Source organism: Sciurus carolinensis, chromosome 17 (assembly GCF_902686445.1).
Source record: "Sciurus carolinensis chromosome 17, mSciCar1.2, whole genome shotgun sequence".
NCBI classification, from domain to species: domain Eukaryota; kingdom Metazoa; phylum Chordata; class Mammalia; order Rodentia; family Sciuridae; genus Sciurus; species Sciurus carolinensis.
The window spans coordinates 31,040,234-31,065,125 of NC_062229.1; the positions used below are offsets into that span (position 1 = coordinate 31,040,234).

Below are 24,892 nucleotides of genomic sequence, written 5' to 3' on the forward strand. Positions count from 1 at the left end.
TCCCATAGTCAAATAATCCTCCTGCCCCAGACTCCTGAAATACCTTATTTTAAAATTCCAGTATATTTTACTATTATTTTAAAAATAGTAGACTAGTTGTTGTTTTTAACTAGCACATCCCTGAATCTGTGTTTATTAGTATCCATAAATATTGAAACCATCCAGGGTTATGTATTTATTTTTATGAATAAGTAGTTCTTAAAGTGAAAAATTGGGAGTATATTAGTAGGTTTGATTCCTATCCCTTCTACTTACAAGATAAAGTTGATGAATTAAGGGCTGGGGTTGTAGCTCAGTGGTAGAGTGCTTGCCTAGCACATGTGAGGCACTAGGTTTGATTCTCAGCACTGCATATAAATAAATGAATAAAATGGAGGTTCATCAACAATGAAAAAAAAAAGTTACTGAATTAAAATAACCAGAAATTAGGAAAAGAAATAGACTAATCAGTTGTAATTCAGATTCATTAATTTATTATACGTATCTGTAATTTTATAACATTTATATACAGAGGATTTCATCCTGGGCTTTCTTAGAAATGAAATATTTCTTCTGTCTATTCTACCTCAAAAGCAGTAAAGTTATCTGTAAAATCAATGGGAAGCTGTTATGAGTGAAAATAAATATTTTGGACTCTAACCCCCCAGCAGGGCAAACATTACAGTTTTGTTTGTTTGAGTTTGAGGGTCGGGGTGTGCCTGCCTCTAGTTAAAAAGTAACTCATGCAGTTGAGGTTAAGATTTTTAAAAAGCTGATTTTGCATTTTTATCTGGAGAAAAGTTGGGTGGACTTTGATGTTTAAGCAAACACTCTATAAAGAGCTCTAAAGACAAAAGTGTTTATTTTACCAGTGTGAATATACCTGCAGTTTGTGTGTTTGTACTCACATTAGAGGCAAATTGGTTTATGAAAATTAAATGTTGTGACTATGCTCCATTTTCATTCTTCCCTGAGAATCTACCCTTCCCCCACTCTGAGCACTAAATGAGGTCAGTAATTCTGTATACATGAAAGAAAGGTTCAGAAAGATAAACTCTGAATTGTCAATAACACTTATCAGTGGGAATGAGATTTAGAAATCGGTGTCTAGAGGATGATTTTTGCATTTTAATTTTAATTTTAAGTTTTGGACTAAAAAATAAAGAGAAAGAAGACAATCACTGAGGGGATGTTGAACTACTTAGAACTTTTAAATCATTCTCCTAAATAATTACTGGGTTAGAGAAGGAAATAAAAATACAACACACTATTTAGAAAGCAGGAAAATGACTAGACACCATAGAGTTCACCTGCAATCCCAGCTACTCAGGGGGCTGAGGCAGAAGGATCTCAAGTTCAAGGCCAACCCAGGCAATTTTGCAAGACACTGTCTCAAAATAAGAAATGAAAAGAGCTGAGGGTGTAGCTCAGTGGTAGATCGCATGCTCAATCCCTAGTACAGAAAGCAGGAAAATGAAAACATTCTATTAGAACATTTAGACTGTACTAAATGCACATTCTTGAATGTTTTCATTAACGTGTGAAAATAAATGAACTATTGCTGTGTAGTGGATAGAATTATGTAACCCCAAAAAGATATGTTCGAGTTCTAACTCCTGGTACTGTGAATGTGATCTTATTTGGAAATGGGATCTTCATAGATGAGGTCATAGTAGATTAGGATGGGCTCCAATCCTGTGACCAGTGTCCTTATAAGAAGAGAAACATTTGAGGACTGGGAGTGTAGCCTAGTGGTAGCCTAGCCTCCCCTAGAATGTTTGAGGCCCTGGGCTTGATCCCCAGGCCTCACTTTCTCTTTTTAATTCCTAATCTCATTTACTTGGGCCTTTGCTTATCTTTCTTTTAAAGAACTGAAATTGCTAGGTGCAGGGGTACATGCACATAGTTCCAGCTAGTAAGAGGACTGAGGTGAGAGGAACACTTGATCTCACGAGTTTGAGACCGGCATGGGCAATACAGTGAGACCCCGTCTCAAAAAACATAAAATAAATAAAATAAAGAAAGAAGAAGAAAAAAATTGGAATTGGCATATGTTTTTGTATTTACCCATATAATTAATCTTTTCAAATAACCAATTTGGGGCCTTTTTTATCTTTGTTTTTTTGTTTCACTATCTCTCTCTCCTTTGCGGGAGTGGATTGCAGTACTGGGGATTGAACCCTTGGTAAGCACATCCTCTACACCTCCAACCCCCAGTTTTTATCTTCATCATTTTACATATTTGATGGGCATATGTAGCTATTCTGCTCTAACTTCTTAAGTTGCAATACCTACCTCGTTGATTTTCCGCCTTTCTTCTTTATTAATATAAGCAAAAGGACTAAAATTTCCTCCTATTATTGTTTTAGTTATAAGCCACTGGTTTTGATCCACAATCTTTTTTTTGTTGTTGTTGTTGTTGTTATCATTCTGTTCTATATTTTTATACTTTCTGCAGTGATTTTTTTTCTTAAACTTAGAATTGTTTAGAAAATTTCAAACTTCCAAATATCATTAGCAAGACCCTTCCTCAAAATAAGAATTGAAAAGGGCTGAGGGTGTACCTCAGTGGTAGTTTTGTTATTGAACTTAGTGATTCTCAACCTTGAACATTTATCAGAATCACTTTGTTAAAAAATAAATTTCTAGGGCCCAGTTCCAAAGTCTCCGTTTAGTATGTCTGGGGATTCCGCATGACAATAGCCACTAGTAACAAATGGACACTTTAATTTAAATACATTTTAACATGCAATTTCTCTGTCATAGTGTCCACCCACATTTCAAGTCCTCACAGCCACATGTGGCTATTGGTCACTGAATTTGACAACACTGGTATAGAACATTGCGGCCACTTATATGAAATTGTATTGGTATAGTTGAAAAGATCTAGGAGACACAATCAAATATTTCTAAGATCTTAATAAAGAATCTTACTGACTTGCTGTTGACCTTAGGGTCCAGGAATCTGTGTTGCCGACAGGTTCCTTGGGGAAATCTGTTGAGCTAGGTCCACAGACTTGTCTTTGGGAGGCAAGAGACCATGCCTCATCCTGCAGGTCTTTTTGGTCTTGGCCACTTGACTGATGTCCTCAACCCACTCGTGCTCCTTCTGCCTACCTCCCAACAGCAGCCAGAGAGATCTTACAGAAAGCAAAGCAGACTTGGACACACCCCTGCTTCAAACCCATCACAGGCCCTTCACTGGCCTCAGGATAAAGACAAAGTCCTTCCTCAGCCTACAGGTGGCCAGAACCCAGCCCTGGTCATTCTGGATAGCAAAGGGTGGTTCGCTTATTGTCCCTCTCCTCTAGCCTCTGATTCCTCAGGGTGAGCAGGGCTGTCTCTGCACCAAAAAGATTCTGGGCACAGAAAAGGTGTGGGGCAGCACTTGTGGAATGAATGTCCAGGTGGGGGCGCTGCTGGGCTGTTACTGAGGCATCCTGGACTAGTCTGGGTCCCAGCAGGCTGAGCTGGGGTAGGGGCTGAGCCAGACTTTGCTGGGCCTGCAGTAGGCAAAGAAGGGAAAAGCAGAACTCAGCTCCAAATGTGAAAGTATCACCTACTTTTAGCAACCTGAGAAAATGCCTTGGGCTCTTTGGGAAGGAAGAGGGAGGAGAGAGGAGAGGAGAAGGAAACCCTATGGTTGACTGACCTACCAACCTGAAGCAGAGCACAAAGCTCTATGGCAGTGAATTTGGAAGGGACAGTAGGGAGAGCAGATGGTGCCATTGTGGCCTCTTTCCAATCATAATCATAACCACCCCTTGCTCTTGATGGAGATGTGGACTCTGAGACTAACTATGCTGCTGCTGGTGCTCTGCTTAAAAGTATGGATGCTTGCAGACTACGAGGTTTCCTGTGTCCCAGTGACTCTCGAGCTCAGATCCTACAGCAGTGGATGAGGTTGCTCCATTCCCTGCTGAGTCAAAGGCTTTGTCCACCAGGTGGTAACCCTGTCAGTCATCGTGGTTGTGCCCAAGCTGTAGCTCTCCACCAGCTAGGTGGACTTTGGAACCTGTTTTGTAAATCAACAGAGTCTGGGAAGTCTACCTATAAACCTCAGCAGCTGAGGAGCTACTGGACCATGCTGATGGTCAACTTGCTTACTGCTTTTGGTGGAGCTGGGTCCAAACCCATGTCCTATGACCATGTGTCCAATCTGTGCAGTATGGTACACTAGGCCTGGTGACACCCATTTGTCTTGCACTGTGGTGTTGGTAAGACCAGAAATGACTCCTAAGAGGATGGGCTGACCTGGAGCAAGTGAAGGCTCCAGCATAACACATGGAGCTGCTTGTCCCCTTGTGTGTATTCCCTTCCTCTTGATGCAGGACAACAGATCACCACCAAGAAGGCTGAGGGCTTTGGGGTCTCCCCAGGGAGTGGGTTGCTGGAGGTGCTGCTCACCAATGCGACCCCAATGTCCATCACCATTCAGATGTTCTTCACTCCTAGGTACAACTCCTCCTCAATTCCCTGACACTGTCACAGGACTCAGAACTCTGTTGACCTAAGCCCCACCTCTCCCAAGGAGCAATGAGCTGTATGAGTCCACACTGGTGGTAGAAGGAATGCTAGGCAAGAAGTCCTGCGCCCAAGGCTCCAGGGCCAGGTTCCTACAAAGAGAGATTCATGGAACCTCACAGGTTCTGAGGTTCATCCCACCCCTCAGCCCCAGACTGAGCTAAGGGAACAAGATGGCGCAGGTTAAGGAACAGGTGTGCTGGACGGGGACATGGATTGGGGAGTTCTGAGCAGCTCCTGGGATGGAAAAGCCTCCTCTAGAGCAATGGTCTTGGCCTAGGCCTTGCTTCATAAGTTCCCAGAGCTAACACAAAAAACAGGTCACATCACCATAGAGACCATGGCAGTTCAGACTCACTACTTGGAGCACACAGAGGTCCAGCAAGGAAAACACAAGCCCTTGGAAAAATCCAGAGCCACCAAGATGAGATAACACACATTTACTATGTCATTGTACCTCATTCATGAGGCCACAGTACCCTATGATTTGCATGGCCTTGTGGCCTGGGTGATGCACACTGACTTTGTCTGGCCCAGCTAGAGGGGATCTGGTGGTATGGCCCAATATGCCACCCCCTCTTGTACTGCATCATCAGTGTTCACAGTTTTCAAATAGTTGACGTGCCTTCATTTGTCCCCACCGCAACCACCAGTGCTGAATGTCCCAGGTAGATTTGTTCCCTAGAGTCACTCTCTGGCGGCCAGAGCAGGGCCATCTGGGTAGTGCCTTGAGCGAGGGACTCAGTTCCCAGGGTATTCGAAGACAGCGGCGGCTCCCATTCCAGTGCCGATGCACATGGACACCACTCCATATGCCCTGGCAAAGGGAAATGCGTTGGTGGCACAGGCACTCTGAGCCCAACCACCAAACTCCGCACCAAGGCCTCCTGACAGAGAATGCAAAACCAGAAGATCAGATCTGTGGGAAATCAGTCCCCTGACACCCCACCTCGGCACACAATCACAGTGGCAGATGCCCTCTGAGACCAGAGGCTCTTTCAAGGTTGACCCTCAAGGACACCAGGGATCATGCCCCTGTATGCCCAGTTCAAAGTGCATATGCATGAATGTTGACCTCCCCAGCTCCCCGTGTTGACACCCCAGTTCAGCATCCCCCACAACACCCCAGGACACCCCATGGGGAGCAGCCTCACCTCTTCCCACGGCGCTTCAGCTCATTGAGCAGCGTGATGACCTGTCGTGCCCCAGTGCAGCCCAGCGGGTGGCCCAGAGCCACGGCACCTCCCAGAGGGTTCACCTTCTCAGGGGGGATTCCTAGCTTCTCCACACAGTAGACAGCCTGGAAGGAGCCAGAGCAGAGCCTGGAGACTCTGGCCGCCTCCCCTGAGCAGCTTGTCCACTGGCTCCCACTGGGTGCCCAGGGCCCAAGCAATGGTGAGACCAAGACTCACCTGGCTTGCAAAGGCCTCATTGATCTCAAAGATGTCCACATCGTTCACTGTCAGCCCTGCAGGCAAGGTGCAGACCTGAGGTGACAGAGGTGCCTGGCAGGCATCTGAGTCTCCCCAGACCCATGCAGGCCCACAATTGCCTAGTGTGCTTGGAACTTTGGGACAGGTGAGTGGGTCCCAGCTATGGGTCACGAAGGTCTTGGGTATAGGGTGCCAGTCTGCCCCACCTTCACTCTGCAGCACCCACGGGGCCACCCCCAGTACCCAGCAGCAGGACATGAGGGGACCCAGGCCTAGGGTGGGAAGGAGAGGCCTGACCTGCTTTCTCCAAGGCTGCAGGGATGGCATATGCAGGTCCAATGCCCATGATGTCAGGTGGGACCCCAACCACTGCATAGGACCTCAGGACTCCGAGGATGGGGAGGCCCAACTCTTCTGCCTTGGACCTCCGGGCCAGCAAGATGGCAGCCGCCCCATCACTCACCTGGCTAGAGTTTCCTGGGGAGGAAGTGTTGGGGTGAGGAGGCATCAGGGCCAAACAGAGGAGAATCTGACCTCCCATGCGTCCTTGTTGAGGGACCTGGTCTACTCCAGGCTCCACAGTAGAAGAGCTAGCCCAGTGGCAGTGCCTGGTGGCAGCCCCTGTTCCAGCCCTGGTCCCAGTCCTGGTCTGGCCCATGCTCACCAGCTGTGGTGGAGCCACCATCCTTGAATGCAGGCTTCAGTTTGGCCAGGCCCTCCATGGTGGTGTTGGGGCGGATTCCCTCATCCTGGGACACAGTGATGCTCCTCTTGGTGCCCTTGTCATCGTGGATGGTGGTGGTCACAGGCACAATCTCAGCACGGAAACAGCCCCTGCTCTGGGCTCCTGCTGCCCTGCCAGCAGCAGACAGCAGGCTCAGCTCCCTGGAGCTCCCTTCCTCATGTCCCCACTCTGGCCCACTGTGGCAGACACGCAACTTTAGCCTGAATTCAGGGACATGTCTAGTCCTAGGGGACACCTGAGGAACTGGCTGGACGTCCTGAGGAAACCCTGCCCTAGGGAGGGGGAGGCTTGCCTGGGGTGATCCGGTGCCTCCTTTGCTGTCGACCCCAGGTACCCACATCATGGCCAATGCCAAACTCAAGTGGGAGAAGGGAGCCCTTCATCCAAGAACTGAGCCTGTCGGTTGCCTCTGCTCCACTGAGGTTGGAGCCTCAGGAACATTCGTGATGGCTTCTGCCAGCTTTCCTGGTTGACCCCAACATCTGAATTGCACCCCTTCCCTAGGATCCCCAAATCTAAAGTGACATATTCCATACTCCTTGACTTCTTTTCCAATTCAAACAGAGTTGAACCCCAAGGCATTTTAGGGTTACCCTTACGACCCTATGAAACTACAACACCTAGGGGCATTTCAATGGGAGGAACCCAGAGCTTCCAACAAAGCCCACATGCCTACCTGACCCAAGAGGCTAACTGTCCCTGCCTTGGAGAAGCCCACCCGGCAGGGGCACCACTCCATCTTTGCTGTCCTCCCTCAGCCTCATCAGGGTTGCCACCCAGTCTGCTGCTGCCCCAGAGGCCTGAGCCCCTGGGATTCTGTGATGTCAGCACCTGCCCTGGGTTCGGGATGCTCGTGCCGACCCAGGCCTGCTCAGGAAGCTAACAGAGCAAGTCCACAGCATCGTTGGTCCCACACTCCAGGTCCCCAGGAAGCCTCGAGCTACCACGTTCAGTTCCCGCGCAGTGGCTAATTAGAGAGGAGTTCTGGTTCTCATGCCCCTAAGAACAGAGGGGGAACTGAGGCCCAGGTAGGGAGAAGGCACTCAGCACGGGCAGTCAGCTGGGCAACAGGGAAGGGCCACCAGCTCAGAATGGCACTGCCTCCTTTCCATTTTCCAGCTAGGAGGCAGGAGCCTTGCAACCCCCTGGTACACTACTGTACCCTTGGGACCAGTCCACCTCAGACCTCAGACCACTCAGGATGGCCTCACAATCTCACCCTCCAGCCCTGGCAAGGTCCCACCCCAAGCAGCACTCACTTCTGCTGGGAGGCCAGCGCGAAGGTATCCTGCTTCTCCCGTGAAATGCCAAACCGCTCAGCCACATTCTCCGAGGTTATCCTAGGACAAAATAGTACCCCAGCTGGGCATAGCTCTGGCATCCTGGGGACCAGGGCCATGCATGCCACAGAGACGGTAGTGAGGAATCAGGCAATGTCACCCCGCTCCCAGCCTGGGCATGGGGCAGACAGGACTCACCACTGCTGGCCAGATGCTCAGAGTTCATACAACAAAGACACCCTCCCACAAAAGAGGGAGGGCAGCCTGCATGTGCAGCAGAGCTGGGGGAGCTGCCTCAGCACAGAGGAGAGGGAAGGAAGGTTTACTGGGGCACTCGCTGCCACACTTGGCCAGCTTCCCCTATGCCTCGAGGACATGCGCTTTCACGTGGGGTGATGAGAATGCCCACCTAGTCTTTGGAAAGGCCAAACCTTGGCTTTCTGCTCCCCATGGCTGGCCCGTCCTGATCCTAGAAGTCCAGATCCATAGCTAGACCTTGTAGCATGAGCTGCTTTTCAGACTGTCCTTGGAGATACAGTGTGTGGACCAAGCTAAGACAGAGTCCTCTCCAGCCTCAATCTCCTCATACATCCATGAGAGCCAGGCCTCCCTGCCCACAGGCCCTGTAGATGCACAGAGTTTAATGGCACTGGCTGCTGACCAAGGTGCTGGACCAATGCAGTGTACTTCACAGGTTGCACCTGACAGGCCCCAGGTCCCTCACCAGCATGTTCAGGGATCAAAAGCTCCCAGCTTTCAACACTCTAGGCTCCCAAGGATTGGAGGGATACTGCTATCTGCCTACTTGTGATTGAGCATTTCAGAGGGGGCATGACAGGGTGGACTATGTTTGGAATCTCGGGCTCAGAGAAGACTTGGGAACCTCACAAATAGGAAGCCAAGGCAGCACTGATTGCCATGCCGAGTCTCTGAAGAACAGATGCCTCACACAAAGTAGGGCACGTCTTGGCATTGCCAGTCACAGATGAGAAAGTTCCTCAGCCCGATCCTGAAGAGACAGAGCCTGGGGGCACAGGCACAAGAGGTATGGATGGGCACTCACCCCATGGGGATCAAGCAGTCTCTGGCCTTCTCATTCTCCAGCAAGCGTGAAGTAATATTTCCAGGGTTCCCTCTGTTAGCCAGGGACATGGACTCTACCCTAAGGAGGAGGAGAAGGAAGAAGGAGCTAAGTCCTAACAGGAACACACCCAAGGATATGGGGCATGTGGCAAGAGTTGGAAAATAGCCAGGGAGCCCTTGAGAAGTGCAGTGCCATGTCTAGGAGGCACAGAGAAGCAAGGCAGCGCTTGAGCTGGCAGGCTGCTGAACCCTGTCTCTACCTCCACCCCAGGACAGAGCACACTGCACAGTCTGTACTTCCAGGGGTGGAAGCATACTTCCCTATACATCTGTGGAACCAGACAATTATCAGTTTTTGAGGAAAGCTTTCTAGTGTATACCACATTACCACAAACATATCCAATATGCCCAGGCCCCGTCTCCAGGGCCCATGAATTGAGAGGGGAGAAGACATAAAAACTCATATCAAAGAGCAATCTGACCTGCACAGACAAGGAGGTGCGATGTTCTGAGAGGAAAGTGAGGTGGCCAGTGTAGAAGGATCAAGAAGGACCGGGGAAGGGGAGACCTCAAGAATGATAACAGATGACCTTGACTAGTGCTTTGTGTTACCAGCATTAGTTTGAACTCTTTTCAGGCTTCAAACAGTGTTTACCCCATGCTATACACCCCAAAGTATTAGCTTGGTTATGATTCCACTTTCTCCCCCCCGCCCCTCCTCCTCCTCCTTCTCCTCTTTTTCTTCTTCTTCTTCTTCTTCTTTTGCTGGAGCTGTTCTCCAACTTGTGATCCTCCTGCCTCAGTCTCCTGAGTCGCTGGCAGGTACGCACCACTGTGCCTATATTTTACTTTGAGACAGGGTCTTGCTGTGTATCTGAAACTGGTCTGGAGCTTACAATCCTCCTCCCTCAGCCTCCAGAGTCAGTGGAAGTTCTTGGGATTACAGGCGTGTGCCACCACACCTGACTTCATTTAATATTCTCATAAACATTGACGAAGCTCAGGTAGTACCCCCTGAGGACACGGGGGTCCAGAGAGTAAGTAATTTGCCCATGGTCATTCAGCCTTGATCCCAATTTATGCAGCTTAGCCCAGGAGTTCCCTTCTACCTAGGACGCCCTGGGCAATACTACATGTTCAAACCCTTGAGGACTGTCAGATTGTGATATGGGTGTTGCCTTGGTCCAGACCTTTAGTGCGCAAGCACAAGAATCCTCATCCTGCTTGGGAATCAGAAGCCCCCTATGGGACTCATTAAGGCTCCAGGGCTTCACTTCAATTTTCCACACCTGCTCTCCCCCAGCAAGAGTGTAATAAGAAAGATATCAAAAGGCAGGCTGGGCAGTGACCTGCGTCATAACAAAGTCCCTATTTGTAGTCTTTGCTTTCTTCCTTTGAAACATAAGTTGGGACAACCCCACGCAGGTCAACTAGGACCTGGTTAAGGAACAGTGATACTTTTTGTCAAGAAAAATTCTAGAGAGAATTTGAAAGACAGTGAGAAGACATCAGAACCAGGTCTGGTCACCTCCTCAGTTTACCAATGCCTTCCTCAGCCTGCCCACCCAGTATTAGAAGCCCCCAGTCAGGGTCCAGCACCCTGCCCTTCCTTGAAGGTTCTTCACAAACTCGTAGGGCTCCATGTGCTACAGGTAAAGATGGAGCCACAGTCTGGGTAAAGGTGATAGTGACCAAATCACCAGAGATTTGACTATGTCTCTGAGAACTCGTAGGCAATCAGAAGTTTCCGCCTTGGTATCAGGGTAGGGATAAAGACATCCTAGAGAAAGGAATAGACATACAGTAGGGAGCTGTCCCTAGGTTTGGAGAACTGAAACTTCCATTTCTCTCTCAATAGCAGTGAAAATCAACAAGAGTCACAGAAGGAAGCCCCAGTGGTATATTTTTCCAACATGCTGCCCACAATTTCCAGTCTGACAGATTTCCAAGAAAGAAAACTTGGAGGCCACCTGCTCTCCCCTGCAAGTGCTTAGATGTGAGCTTTTCCTGAGCAGCCCGAGTTGGGGGTCACTCCTAGACTGCATCCAGAGGGACCCACATCAAGCCGGTTGCCTAAAGGAGCCAGAGGATGATCCTGAAATCAAGGCCTCTGAGAACTGAGGAGAGGGAAATTAGTTTGATCGTCACTGTTGGTTAAGGAGCTCTGGCAGAAAGAAAGTCTTACCCACAGGCCATGCCAATGTCATAAGACCCATTTCTGATGCCACCTGCAACAAGAGCATTTCATAACCATCCTTGACCAAGGTCTGTCTGTCTTGGGAGCAGCAGAGCCCCCATCCCACCTATTCTCCAGGTGCCACACAGCCCAGCCCCAGAAATGAAGACACAGGAGCATTCTGAAGAGGAGTGGGACAGTGGCAAGGGAAGCTCCTGCACTCTTTCTGTGCTCAGAGTCCTCTCAGAAATGCTCACTGCTGGCCCAGGGGACAGCAACATCACTGACCCTAACCCTCAGGGGCAGGACCAAGTCCAAGCCCTGGCCGAGGGCACCACCCAGTCCCAACTTACCAGCTATGTTGGCCACTGCCTGCAGCCCTGATGAGCACTGTCTGTTGACAGTGGACAGAGGCACAGTCTCTGGGATGCCACTGAAACAGAAGATGAGAGGCGCAGTCAGCAACCCTGCCTGCCAGGCTCTCATGGACAGCAGGCCTGTGCTCCAGGGCCATGTGACTGCCCCATTCAGAGGGTGCAAAGATCAGGGGAACAACCTGGTAACCCTGAGCCCATGCCAGGCCAGATCCATGGGATGGGAGTAGACAGATACTGGGCAGACCTTATCTCTGCAGGCACTTGCTCCCCAGGCCCTACGAGCACATATCCTCCCATCCTATGAGTTTCTTCAACCTAGAGAGAGGGAAGCCTGTTTGGGTCACAGGGGTTCTTCTTTCTGTCCCTCTGAAATTTCAACAGTGAAAAATGATCATCTATTTTCCCAGAGTTCAGAGGAGAGGGCATTTTGCTGGGACAAGCTACCAGAGCAAAAACCATGGTCAAGTATGAGGCCAGCAGCCATATCCTCCCTCCAGCCTTACTAGTAACTACATGACTGGGTATTATGTTCCTATTCTCTTCCCCAAGAGCCTGTTCCCACCTGGAAGAAGAGCTCTGCTGGGTTCTAACATCCCATCCACTGGGAGCTTCTAAGGGTCTCACCCTGGGCTTAACCCTGGAAGGTAATAGAGAACTGACCCTTCAATGAATCCTTCCTTGGCAAACAGTACAAAGCCCCAGTGACATTTTCAGGCCAGACTCAGATCCACTTAAAACTTCAGAGAGTTCACTGAGCATCCTGGTGATTGTGATGGGCAGCCAGGCTTGGTAATCCTGGAGGTACTGATTGGGTCAAATTCTGAAGGGACCTGTGTAAGTACATGACTTCCTAGGCCTGTTGAACCTTTCCCAGGTTCCGAGGAATGTCCTAAATCCATTCCACCTGATTATCACCTCTTTAGCCAATCCACCAAGTTTTAACCAAATACTTAATGGGCATGAGTTCTTAGATGTTTATAGAATGCCTAGAGGATGCTTTGGCCAACGCAGAGAAAATGAATCCGCAAGAGGAGACTGAAATAGCAAGACCAGATGGCAAGGCCACATCAAAGGGAAGCACAAGACTCCTATCCAAGAGGAAGACCTCTCATTTTAAGCCTGAGAACTTGGAGAAGCAGTGTCCAAGTGGTGAGATTGTTTGGGCAGGGTTTAGCTAGGGCAGAGAGAGGTACACCACTCCTCAGGCACAGAATGAGGAGAACAGGGAGGACAGTAGGTGAACAGAGCAAAAAGAGAAGAAGGAGAAAAAGAAAGAGGAAAAATTAAGGTGAGTAACCAGTTGAGAGATGAGGCTGGAAGGTTAGTCTGGAGACAAATAATGGGAGACACTGAACTACAGGTAAGCAACCTGAGGCTTTCCAAATTCCTAGAGGTTTTCCTGTTCTGTTACTGGCTACTGTACCTATTATTTCTACTCAATGCAAATGAAAGGATAAAGACAAGTGGGTCTTGGGCTGGGGATATAGCTCAGTTGTAGAGAGCTTGCTCACAAGCACAAGACCCTGGGTTCAATCTCCAGCACCACAAAAAAAAAAAAAAAAAAAAAAAAAGGACAAGTGGGTCTTAAATCTACAACTGAAAAAAACAGTCACTCCTTGCCCATCATGGGAGGGAAAGTGCTAAACAGCAAGACGACTAGGGCTCCCCCTGGGTTCCTCACTGCCCCAAGGTTCTGAAATGCAGTGTCCAGCTTGCTCTACTAGCAAAGGAAGCAAGATCTCTTCAGCATGTTTATATGATTATTTACTTGACAGATGAGGACAGAGTCCACGTTTTCAAAACACAAGCAACAAGTTAACTTTGGCTACAATCAGGGCACAGATAACCTTTTCTCTACTACCAAAGGCCTGTGTGTCCTGGCTCATAGCCAGTAACATCCCAACCTCAAAGTGGGAGAAAGGTTGGGGTCCACAAGAGCAGCATTCAAAGCACTCAGGTTTCCCAGACATCTATTGACATGGTATCCAATTTGATTATCCACCACCCACAGACTGAGTTCCCTGGGTCCAGGACCCACTCAAGAGTCAAAACAGCCAACTCATAGCTAGTGGTAGAAAAGATTACCTCAGAAACTGGGCGATCCGGGCCATGACAGCCCCAGCCCCAGGCTGAAGAACATTTCCTATGGACAGAAAAGCCTTTATTCAGTGTCAGGTGGTGTGTGGGCAATAGAGTACAGCTCTGAGTACCAGAGAGGAAACACTCAAGATCTTTCTTCAGGACCATGAGTGTGTGGCAGTCTCACTTGATGTTTGGGAATTTCAGGGTCTAGAGTAAGGGCAGCCGGACATATATCAGTGTGCCATGTCATATACAAGTCCCCATGCTGGAGGGTTTTAAATGACTTGCCCATGCACCCTGCTCTTTCAAATCAGCACAGACTAGGCATGTGTTCTACCCTTCAAAGTAACATGGAAGACTGAAGGAAAAAAGAAACACACTGCAAAGATTGAAGGACAACAGTATTGGTATTTGGGTAAGGGAAATGAGATTCTGAAAATGTATATCCTCTGAGTGTCTTCCTCCAGGCCCTGCTGTCACTGCAGAAAGAAGAAACAGTGATTCCTGACCTAGTGGTGGCATCTGGCGGATGAAACAGTATCAAGTACTATGTTGTTATATTTCAAGGGAAGAGGTGAATGGGTGGGAACCAAGGTTGGCCTGAAAGACCCTGGGTTCATGTTCTAGCTCTGGGGCAAATTCACTGGGCTTCAGTCATTCCATCTGTAAAGGATGGGGTGAACTAGATGGTTTTGACATTCTTTTCTGTCCTGGCACAGACAGGATGTCAGGACACAGAGACATTCTGGTCTGCCTCCCAGAATGTCCTGGAACCCCTAGACTAGATTGGCTGCATTTGGGATGTCTGCTTTTTCTCATTCTTAATAAGCAGAAGGCACGAGGAACATAGTGTCTCTCTAGGTCTACTATCAGGAGGAGATCTCGTCGAAGACAGTGGACTCCATATTTCCCCTTAGAGACAATTCAGGGACTGGAGGCGTGGGAGCAGGACTTTGGAAGGATGGGAAGACTGGGAGACCCCAGCGCAGAGCCTGGTGGTGCACTCACCCACGGAGATGTCCCCCAGCTGCTCAGGCCTCAGCTTTACATCCTGAAGAACCGCGGTCAAGACCGCTGACAGAAGCTCGTCGGGGGTGGTGTCCTGCAGCGGGACGCGAAACTGCGGTAAGCCTGACTCGCTATACCCACCGCAAAGAGAGAAAGCGACCGCAGTTCGCATTCCCATTGCCTGCGGCACCCCTGGGGCCACCTGGCATATGACGGCTCCCGGCCCTCCACAGTCTCACCCCAGGCTCCAGTCCCCGGGGGCCTCGCCTTGAAGCCTCCGCGTCCCGCTTTGCAGATGGCGGTGCGCCGTCCATGCACCACCACCACGTCCGCAGCCGAGGCTTGCGGGAAGCTGCTGAAGCACGGCGCTGCCCGTAGTGCCAAGCCGGGATCGGGCTGACCAGTGAGATGACCCAGAACAACCTGCAGCCTCCACATCACGACGCTGGGATAAGCAGACCAGTCTGGGGATTCAAGACAGACAGTAGGTAATAAAAACTGTCACTCGCGCAGGCGCGGAACCACCCCTCTGTCCCCGCCCTCCAAAGTCCGGCCCAGAAGCACAACCTAGAAGCCCTTTCCACTCAAAGTCCCGCCCACTTGGCCTATCGCGGCCAATCAGGATGCGGCTCTTCCTGAAGCCTCGCCCAGAAATGCCTTCTGGAAACTTAACCACTTTGGGTAGATTTTTGCAATCAAACCTGAAGCGGGTCCCTAGAACTTTGTATATGTCTTGAAATACCCGGCCCTCCAACAGGAGCCCCTTCCTCCAACGCCCTGTCCACTACCCGCCGCCAGACAGAAGGCTGAACCATCAGGAGCTCGCCTCTTGCTGTGGTTGAGGTCCCATTCTGCCCTGTTCCCTTCGGGGTCCCAAGCGTCCAATCCCAAGGACCTAAATACTTCTGATGCTCTCAATTCTTACTCCGAAGGGGTCGGGTTCTCCCGGGAAGTCTTTACAGAACTAGGCAATTTGAGATTCTTGGCCGGCGCTGAGAACAGATTTTTCAAATGTACGGAAGTGTGGCAAGCTCTCTAACAGAGAACATCTCACATTTCTTATACCAATTTTATACGGTTTGGGACGATCTAATTAGTGTCCATCCTCCCCTCTAGGACGGGTCCACACCAAGGCGGAGAGGACTCTGTGTCAGGGAGCCTGCAATATCGTTGACACATACTAGGCGATAAATAAATACTTGTTGAATGAATGAAACAAATCAAGGCTCCCCAGATCTGGACTGTGACCCCAACACTAAAAAGCAAGGCTAAATACTCCCTGATGGACAATGGCAGGACCATGTGTTTATCTGAGACCCGTGCCAGTAGTACTGTGTTTTCCTCGGACACCGGGAGACCGCGCCTTGTGAATCACAACCCTTCGCCTTTTGAGAGCAGTCATAGCCTACCTCAGACTTAAGGCAGTAAGTCCTTTTCCATTGCCACTTCGCGGTGCAGAACTGGTCTCTCCCCATTCTCCTATGGGCAGGATTGTGTGTTCCCCAGAGACCAGGGAGGACAGACCTGGTGATTCTCCTTGTCCTCTTCCACCATCCTCTAGGGCAGAATCATACGAACCTCTTAGATCCCCGATTAAATGAATGTGACACCATCAGATCCCATAGAGCTAGGGCGGTTTACCACAACTTCCAAAATAGGGTCATTCTCCTTAGTCTTCCACTCACCACCACCACCAGACTCCTCCAGGAAGGTCAGTGGACCGACCCAGATCTCAAAGGGCAGGAGGTTCTGCTGGGTACTGAGAAACACGCCTGTAATTCTAGATACTTCCGAGTCCGAGCTAGGAGGAACATAAATTCCGGGCCAGTCCACTCTATTTAGCGAGACCCTGACTCAAAATTAAAAGGGGGCGGATTTGGGGATATAGCTCAGTGGTAGAGGAAAGCTCCTAGCATACGACAGACCTTGGGTTGGATCCCCAGCATTGTAGAAAAGAAACTCTAAGGGCAGGTTCTGGATTTCTATATTCACCGCCCCAGTCTCCCAGTGAGGGGTGGGGCGCTCCAACTTGACCCGATTGCGCGGGCCTCCGGAGTCTACCGCAGGGCGGCGCTTCTCAGAAAGCGAAAGCAGCCACGAGAGCGGAGGGAGCCGTAGAAGGAGGAAGCCCGACAGGCGACGCGACCCTACAGCATCAAGGATCCTTCAGAGCGGCCCTGTCATGTCTGCGGGAGGCCCCAGTGATGGGTCTGCACCCCTGGCCACTTCTACCTCCTCCCTGCCGCTGGCTGCGCTCAACGTGCGAGTGCGGCGCCGCCTGTCGCTTTTCTTGAACGTGCGGACACAGGTGGCCGCCGACTGGACCGTGCTGGCTGAGGAGATGGGTTTCGAGTACTTGGAGATTCGGCAGTTTGAGGCGCGCCCGGACCCCACCGGCAGCCTACTGGACGCCTGGCAGGGCCGCCCTGGAGCTTCCGTAGGGCGGCTGCTGGAGCTGCTCACCACGCTGGGCCGTGACGACATACTGGTGGAGCTGGGGCCCAGCATCGGTGAGGCCTCGTATGGAGGGTGGGGGAGGCTGACTTTCACAGACCTCAGCAGCCAGCCCTAGCGACCCTGGTTCTGGCTGGAAGGGCGTGGGATGCTGGAGAAGTCTGCAGAGGGAGATGATCAGGTTCCTTGTCAAGGTCTCTGATAAGATAAGGGTAGAGGAAAAGCGGCAAAGACCCTGAGAGGCTTAGCAAAGGTTCTCAGGTTTTGGGCCAGATGTTAGTCTGAGGCTGCTCTGGAGCCTCTGAGCTGTGTCAGATAGAGCAACAGGAGAAGCCAGGGACTGGAAGCTGATGCTCTAGGAAACTTCAGGTGCCTGGGGAAAGAACCCTTCTGTGCTCACTGGCACTCATGTAATGTACTTGCACAGGAAGTCCAGCTGCCCAGACAGGCACACCTTGCTGGGTTGGTGTCACTCGCATCACTGCCCCATAACCCTCAGTCCTCAGGCCTCCTCACAGGCCCTGGATCCTGGAAAAAGACCTTTATTCCATTCTCAGGAGCTCTAGAAAGGGGGTCAAGGGACAGAGGGACGCATGCCTGACCTTGGCTTCCTAGATGACCAGAAAACCACAATATCCCTTTGGAACAGTCAGAGCCCTGGTGGTGGGGGAGCAGGGAGGGTGTATGTGTGTATGTTTGGCTTGTCAGAGCTGTGGAGCTGCTCATGGCACCAGCAACTGGAGCACTGGAGTCCAAAAGGGCCAAAAGAGGTGGGACAGGGCTGGATCCTGATTGTGGGTGGAGGGCTGGGCAACCTAACACACCCTGTCTCTTCCCTACAGAGGAGGACTGCCAGAAGTACATTAAGAAGCAGCAGCAGCAGGAATCAGAGAAGCCCTTACAGGTGGCCAGAGTAGACAGCAGTGTACCAAGGACAGAGGAACTGTCAGGCATCACCACACTTGATGACCCCATGGGTAAGGGCCCTATATTGTTCCCATGGCACAGTCAGACAGGTGGGCCACAGCCACAGGACAGTCTACTATGTAGAACATGGATGTTGAAAGCAGATGGGCTGTGAGTCCTTGGACAAGATTTAGTTTCTGAGTCTTGGTTTTCCCACCAAAAAAAATGGGGCTACTAATAGTCCTACCACTATGTTGCTTTGAGACTCTCATGAAATGATGGTTAACCCAGGGTTGGGCCCCCAGGGGTCTCATCTCTCCTTTCCTGAGAAGAGCACTTTCTCCAAGTTGTGTCATCTTGGGATGAGTATAGATCCAGGACCAGGTTGCCTGTGCAAGGAACTCTCGGCTGGGTTCCTTCACCGCTTCTTTGGTGCTCTGACCATCACCTTGTGCTCTGCTCTCAGGGAAAGTGCCAGAGCGTTTTGATGCCTTCATCTGTTACTGCCCCAGCGACATCCAGTTTGTGCAGGAGATGATACGGCAACTGGAACAGATAGAATATCGGCTGAAGTTGTGTGTGTCTGACCGTGACGTCCTGCCAGGCACCTGTGTCTGGTCCATCGCTAGTGAGCTCATTGAAAAGAGGTGGACGAGGGGCCCAGTGGGGGGTGAGTGGGTGCATGAAGACTTGCTCAAGGGTCCAGATGCTGGCCTTTTCCTGCCAGCTGGTCCTGTTTACCCTGGTCACAGTGACCCTCCTCTAAGAATGTCCCCTGGGAATATCCTCAAGTAAGTTACCACAGTATATGCATCCTGCCCATTCTCCCGTAGGTGTCGCCGGATGGTGGTAGTTGTGTCAGATGATTACTTGCAGAGCAAGGAATGTGACTTCCAGACCAAGTTTGCACTCAGCCTCTCCCCAGGTAATCTCAGTCCTGCCCTGGCCAGAGGGGAGTGAGGAGATGGGGCCTCCAGAAACGGGTCTCTGCACACCTGAGCTTGTGTACACACCTGAGCTTGTATGCCTCTGCATGAATAAATAGGTGTTATGGTACCAACTTGGGGAGGTCTGATGTTATCCCCTGACTGGGCCAAGGGCCTGGTGAAAGTGCTATGACACTTGTTTACAGGTGCCCATCAGAAGCGCCTGATCCCCATCAAGTACAAGTCAATGAAGAAGGAGTTCCCCAGCATCCTGCGGTTCATCACTGTCTGCGACTACACCAACCCCTGCACGCAGTCCTGGTTCTGGACCCGCCTTGCCAAGGCCTTGTCCCTGCCCTGAAGAAGACTCTGGGACCCCTGGGGTGCCTCCCTCTGTCTCCCTGTCCATGTGCTTCTGCTGGTGCTTCCTCCTGGGATTGTGGCGGGAATCTGTACTCCACTCACCTCTCTGTTCCTAGAGTTGCCAACTCCACAGATACATCTGTCGTAGTCAGACATCGTGTGGACCCCACCTCTTCTGTCCTAATGGAACCACCATTAAGAGTGGTTATCAGCCAGGACAATGAAAACCAGGGTCAGCTCTAAGTAAGAAGAGGAGTAGCTGAGTCACCTCTGAGCCTTTCACACATCTTCCACCTCGCTTTCTGCACGATGTGGAGTTTGGGTGGTAGCTGTGTTCAAATCACTGCTGGAAAAGGTTGAGTATTGCTCTGACTGAGAGAGAGCTGACTGTGGGTGGACCACATGCTGGCCACCAGTGGGACCACGAGCCTGCTGGGGCAGCTGCTTCCACAGTGGCACCTATTCACCACCTCGCAACCCACTTCCTCCTCTCTGTAGGGCAGTTGAGGAAGCTGACTGATCCTTATTGCAGATCCTGCCTCGAGCCTGATTCTCTAATGGTCTTCTCTCAGCTACATCTTTGACTCCTCCCAGCCTCTGCACCAAGAGACCATCCTGAGCAGCTGGTGCTGCTTTTCACTTCCACTCATCCAGATGCCTGTCAGCTCTCCTCAGTTCTTCTTGGCCTGGGTTGGCATCCTGGCCTCTGACATATCATCAGATAGGGGCTCTGGGGTTGAGTCACCAGGGTCATGTCAACACAGAGCCTTCTTCCCTGGGTCACCCACAGAGAGCTTTCCCACTGTCTTTCTATATTTCCATTGCCTTTTTTACCAACAAACAGAAGCCACATAGGAGCATCCTTCCCCAAAGCCTGTGGGCACATGAGCACCCATAATCTTCCCCGCATGGGCACATACAAGTTGACTCATGCACCCTCACACACAGAGGTACCTGCATGTACATGTTTCTCTGCATGTACCATGCATCTCCCAGGGACACCTGCATGGGAAAGTCCCACCATCAAGGGGGCCTGGTCATCTTCCTGGAAAAGAATGGGTGCTCTTGATTCCTTTCTTCTCTTTTCTCTATTCATTAAAACCAAAGTCTGGAAAGGGTCCAAGTTGCCAGCATTTTCCTTCAATGAAGGCCAGACAGAGTAGGGAGAGCTCCTCGAACTCACAGCAGGCGTGGACATTTTCTTCCTCCCAAAGTGGCTTGTACCTTCCCCTCAAGTTCTCTATGAGGGAGAAAATGTCATGGTCCCAGGTCTTTGTGCCCCAGGGCAGACCCCAAGGCCCTAAATCTGATAGCAAATTGCTTTTCTGCTCCTCCTTGGCCAGGCTGGGGCAAGGTGCCTTCCCATAGGATTCCAAGAAGGAATAGAGACCACTGACTGCATGATTGCAGTGAAGCCCTTAGATGCCTGCATCTGTCCCCCCTTTGATATTGAACATTTTATAGTAATTTCAAGAAAGCACTATCTACCCCTCTTTCATATGATTTGTGAGAATTTCAAAGAGATCTGAGAAATGCCTGTATTTGTCATTTATCTTTCTCTATTCTGGGTTTATAATAAAGAATATTCTATTTTGGGAAGGTGTGTGTGTGTGTGTGTGTGTGTGTGTGTGTGCGCGCGCACACACACATATAGGAAAGAAGTTTGGAAGCAGTAAGCTGGGTAGCATTCTTACCAGTAAGAGAAGCTGGCTGTTTGAGTGGGTTCCAGAGGGCTTGGCAGGGGCTCCCAGAGCCCTCCTCCTCAAGGGCTCAAATCACAACAGGGCAGAATGCAGAACCAGGAGCACCAAACCTGAACAAAAAGACTGGAAAATAATTAACAGGATCTCAGGACTTTGTGAGACTATGTACAAGGAAAGATCCAGTCTGTATGCCATCAAAGTCTGAAAAGGAGAGGAAAATAAATTGAAGCTAAAAAAGAATTCAAAAGAATTATGGTTGAAACTACAAAAATGACAATAGGCATCAAACAAGTAGCTGCGCAAACCCCAACCAAGAAGAAACTGAAGAAATCCACACCAAGACACATCTTGGTCCAGCTCTGAAAATCAAAGATGAAGAAAAAAAAAATCTCGAAAGCGGTCAGGACAAATGGGATCTTAGAAATATTTGAACAACCTCAGATTTCCATTCAACAGCTGTGGGGGTGGGAAAGCAGGGTTTCAACCTCGCTCAAGTGCCAGGAAGAAAGAACTGTCAACTCAAAATCCTTCACCACCCCCCCAAAAATCCTTCACCCAGCAAAAAATCTTCGGAAATGAAGAGGAAGTCAAGATGTTCTCAGATGGAAATCTGCAAGATTTGTCAACAGCAGACCTAACCCTAAAAGAAGGGCTAGGAGAAGTTCTTCTTTTTTTTAAATATATTTTTAAGCTGTCAATGGACTTTATTTATTTACATACGGTGCTGAGAATCAAACCTGGGCCTTCATACATGCCAGGCAAGTGCTCTACCCCTGAGCCACAACTCCAGCTTCTTGAAGTTCTTGAAACAGAAAGGGAAAGATAAGAGGAGGAATCTTAGAACATCAGGAAGGAAGAATTAAAGAAAGAGTAAAAATAGGGGCAAATCCAAAGTCCTTTGCCTTCTGAGATGTTTTGGAAGTTCTACCTGTCAATTCTTTCTCAGTCTACTTTCTGTCTGCTGTTCAGATTTGGGGCTGTTGACTGTTGTATCTTAAAGAATAGTTAACCGTTGTGTGCGAGATAGATTAAGGAACAGAAGTGCAGTGGCTATTTCTGCCTCAGGCAACTTCACTAATGAAAAAGAGAAAGGAAATGACTGATTGTGGAGTCCCTGGAACTTCCTCCTTCCTCAGAAGATCAAACTCCACCAGCTACCCTGTTCTAAGCACTGTGTGTTGTGACGTGGCTTCAATTCACGCAGCGGAATATTTAAAATGACTAAACAGGGTGAGTCCAGTGTCCCAAAGGGAGCACAGGCCTCCTTACCCCTAACTATAACCTAACAGTGTACCTAACTGGTACACCACCGACATAGGTAGAACTGTGACACATTAGCTACAGGGAATGTTCTGCCCAGAGCTATGAAATCCTACATGCAGAGATACTCTCACAGCACTACAAAAAAACCCGATGAAATTCTGCTCAACAAGACTGAAATTACAGAGATGGAGAGGTAATCAGAGGTGCCAGGGCCTAGGACTGGTCAGGGAGGGGAGGATGGACTGAATAGGTAGCTGGAGCAAAACTGTATGGTTGTGATTGTTAGGGAGTTTGATTGTGGTATGACAATCTTCCCCTGTGATAAGATGACCCAGAGGTGTAAATGTATATTCTGCCAATGTCATCTTTTTGGTCTTGATATTATCCTAGGGTTACACTCAATTATTCACTGAGGAAGATCGTGAGAAGGATATAGGAACTTCTTTTGGAATAGCTTTATAATTTCCTGTATTGCAAATCTACAATTACCTAAAAATGAAAAGTTTTTTAAAAACATTGTTAATATAGTAAAAATCAAGGTAAAAACCAAAGCCACTGGGTCCCTAAGCAATGACTAAAGCTTAGTTTTCCATCATTTTTTTTAAGAATACTTCATTATAAAAGTGATCACTGATAACACATATTTATGTATCTATAAAAGTATTGTTTCCAAATACCATTTCATTTCATGAACTTATTTCTGGAGGACCTGCTTCTTTTATTGGTCTAAACCAAGGCAGACTATGAAGGAAAACCAAGCATGACTCTGTCCTCAAGGAAATTAAGACCCGATGGGAGAATCGAGACACGAAGCAGGAACTTGAGTGACTCAAGAAGTCAGATAGCAGAGGCCTGGGCAGCAAGTCCTACAAGTCCTGAAGACAGGCCTCTGTGGGCCACTTGCCTGGAAAGGGCCCTGGAGGCAGATGGCCCTGAGGTGGGCTCTGACAGGTGGTGGAATGGGCAGGGTGGACCAAGCGGGGAGAAGGAGATTCAAGCAGAAAGGGAATCATTTAAGTGGACGGGAAAACAAGAGGCACAGCTGGAGAGGAGAACAGACTGGTGGGCTAGAACCCTTGGAGTTTGTCAAGGATGACCAGGGTCCCAGGATTTAGGCTGCAACACTGAGTCTGGCGGTGCAGGGCTGCTGAACCTCGGCACGGAGAGCCTAGCTGGGTGGCTGCATGCAAGGTGGATTAAGGAAGTGGAAAAGCTTGGTGGCACTTTCTGCTTCAGGCAGTTACACACACAAAAATGAGCAAGGAAGTGACACTGACTGGCAGGAGGGACTCTGTGGTCTCTGAATTTCCTCTTTTCCCACGCAAACCTCACTGGGTCCATCCAAGAAGCCCTTGACCCACGGACACAGGCCTCAGTTCCACTTGCCATGACCTGCCCCCAGGGCCTGAGGGAGGGTGGAGTGCAGGGACCCGAGGGAAGTCTATGTGCTCTGGGCACTTAGGCTCCTTGGGTTCTGACCCGAGTGGAAACGAATGTGCGCTCAGAGCGCCAGCCTCGGCTTCAAGAATTACCTCTTTCTGGTGGAGCGCTAGTCAGCAGACAGGGCATCTGAGCCACATACGTGGTTTTAAATTTCCTAGTAGCCACACTAAAAAGGTAAAAGGAGGCAGGAGAAATGAATTTAAATAATTTATTTTGTTTAGTTCACTCTATCTAAAGTAGCATCTCAACATGTAAAACATGAAAACAATGATGAGATTTTACATTTATTTTCCTTATTGTGTCTTACTAATCTGGTATATATTTTATGCTTTCAGCACATTTCAATCTGGAGCAGTCATGTTTTAAGGGTTCAATCCCTATTGTGACCACTAGCCACACTAGGGACAGGATTGAGCTTCTGTGTAACCCTGCTACTCAAAAGTGTGGTCCCTGGACCAGTAGCACTGACATCCCCTATTAGAAATGAGGACTCTCAGTTGAGCATGGCGGTGCATGCCTGTAATTCCAGTGGCTGAGGAGGTTGAGTCAGGAGAATCATGAGTTCAGAGCCAGCCTCAGAGACTTAGCAGGGACCTAAGCAACTCAATGAGACTCTGTCTCTAAATAATATATATATATATGGGCTGGGGATGTGGTTTAGTGGTTCAGTACCCTTGGGTTCAATCCCTGGTTCAAAAAAAAAAAGAAAGAAAGAAAAGGAAAAAAGAAAAAAATGAAGGACTCTCATGTTCCACTTCAGACCTAACCCATTAGATTCTGCACTTTAGTAGGTTCCCCCAGTGATTCATAGGTGCAGAAAGGTTGAGAAGCTCCACCACGTACATGCAGGAAGGGAGTTGTAGGGTGGTGGTGTTTGGAACCAGGAATCAACATCCCTCTTTCTTCTTCAGGTTTCCTGCCATAATCTTCCTCAGCCCCAGCTCCAGGCATAGACCTACACCAAGCAGCACCTCTCCTTCTTTTGAGCTCTCTGATGGGTTCAAGCATGTCATGAAACCCAGTCAATAAGACACACTGAAGCCCTTGACAGATTCCAGTGTGCTTGAATGAAAAAGGTTGAGTTCTGGAGTCACTTTGGAACATGATGGGACACACTGTATAAGGAACCTGCAAAGAGAAGCAAACC

At 49.4% G+C, this 24,892-nt stretch overlaps 2 protein-coding genes across 4 annotated transcripts; one reads left to right on the forward strand and one right to left on the reverse strand.

Annotated features, from left to right (window-relative positions):
• Positions 1 to 1,094: 1,094 nt before the first annotated feature.
• On the reverse strand, positions 1,095 to 15,151 carry LOC124968830 (3-ketoacyl-CoA thiolase B, peroxisomal-like). Of its 2 annotated transcripts, none has more exons than XM_047531647.1 (12): positions 14,955 to 15,151; positions 14,688 to 14,781; positions 13,683 to 13,740; positions 11,574 to 11,653; positions 11,230 to 11,272; positions 9,025 to 9,123; positions 7,941 to 8,021; positions 6,601 to 6,791; positions 6,234 to 6,413; positions 5,916 to 5,971; positions 5,658 to 5,803; positions 1,095 to 5,320 (listed from the first exon to the last, which is right to left on the reverse strand). In XM_047531647.1, exons 1-12 carry the CDS (start codon positions 15,123 to 15,125, stop codon positions 5,245 to 5,247), a joined length of 1,275 nt encoding a protein of 424 aa, XP_047387603.1. In that variant the 5' UTR covers positions 15,126 to 15,151; the 3' UTR covers positions 1,095 to 5,244. The 2 variants fall into 2 exon arrangements, with proteins under 2 accessions (XP_047387603.1, XP_047387602.1); XM_047531646.1 differs by having other exon boundaries at positions 6,601 to 6,857.
• Positions 15,152 to 16,743: 1,592 nt separating this feature from the next.
• Positions 16,744 to 20,935, forward strand: Myd88 (MYD88 innate immune signal transduction adaptor). Of its 2 annotated transcripts, none has more exons than XR_007105863.1 (5): positions 16,744 to 17,197; positions 17,984 to 18,118; positions 18,514 to 18,675; positions 18,881 to 18,972; positions 19,180 to 19,321. XR_007105863.1 is itself a non-coding variant. In XM_047531648.1 (5 exons), the coding sequence occupies exons 1-5, from the start codon at positions 16,870 to 16,872 to the stop codon at positions 19,332 to 19,334; spliced, it is 891 nt and encodes a 296-aa protein (XP_047387604.1). In that variant the 5' UTR covers positions 16,746 to 16,869; the 3' UTR covers positions 19,335 to 20,935. The 2 variants fall into 2 exon arrangements, 1 of the variants encoding a protein (XP_047387604.1); XM_047531648.1 differs by having other exon boundaries at positions 16,746 to 17,197; positions 18,514 to 18,694; positions 19,180 to 20,935.
• Positions 20,936 to 24,892: the final 3,957 nt, after the last annotated feature.

Excerpts from the sequence above, each read along its gene's own strand:
- LOC124968830 (XM_047531646.1), bottom strand. The coding sequence starts at position 15,125 with ATGTGGAGGCTGCAGGTTGTTCTGGGTCATCTCACTGGTCAGCCCGAT. Across the intron at positions 14,782-14,954 it reads CGGGACGCGGAGGCTTCAAG|GACACCACCCCCGACGAGCT; the intron begins GCGAGGCCCCCG and ends GTCCCGCTGCAG. Across the intron at positions 5,972-6,233 it reads TGCAGCCTTGGAGAAAGCAG|GGCTGACAGTGAACGATGTG; the intron begins GTCAGGCCTCTC and ends CCTTGCCTGCAG.
- Myd88 (XM_047531648.1), top strand. The coding sequence starts at position 16,870 with ATGTCTGCGGGAGGCCCCAGTGATGGGTCTGCACCCCTGGCCACTTCT. Across the intron at positions 17,198-17,983 it reads GGAGCTGGGGCCCAGCATCG|AGGAGGACTGCCAGAAGTAC; the intron begins GTGAGGCCTCGT and ends TCTTCCCTACAG. Across the intron at positions 18,973-19,179 it reads TGCACTCAGCCTCTCCCCAG|GTGCCCATCAGAAGCGCCTG; the intron begins GTAATCTCAGTC and ends ACTTGTTTACAG.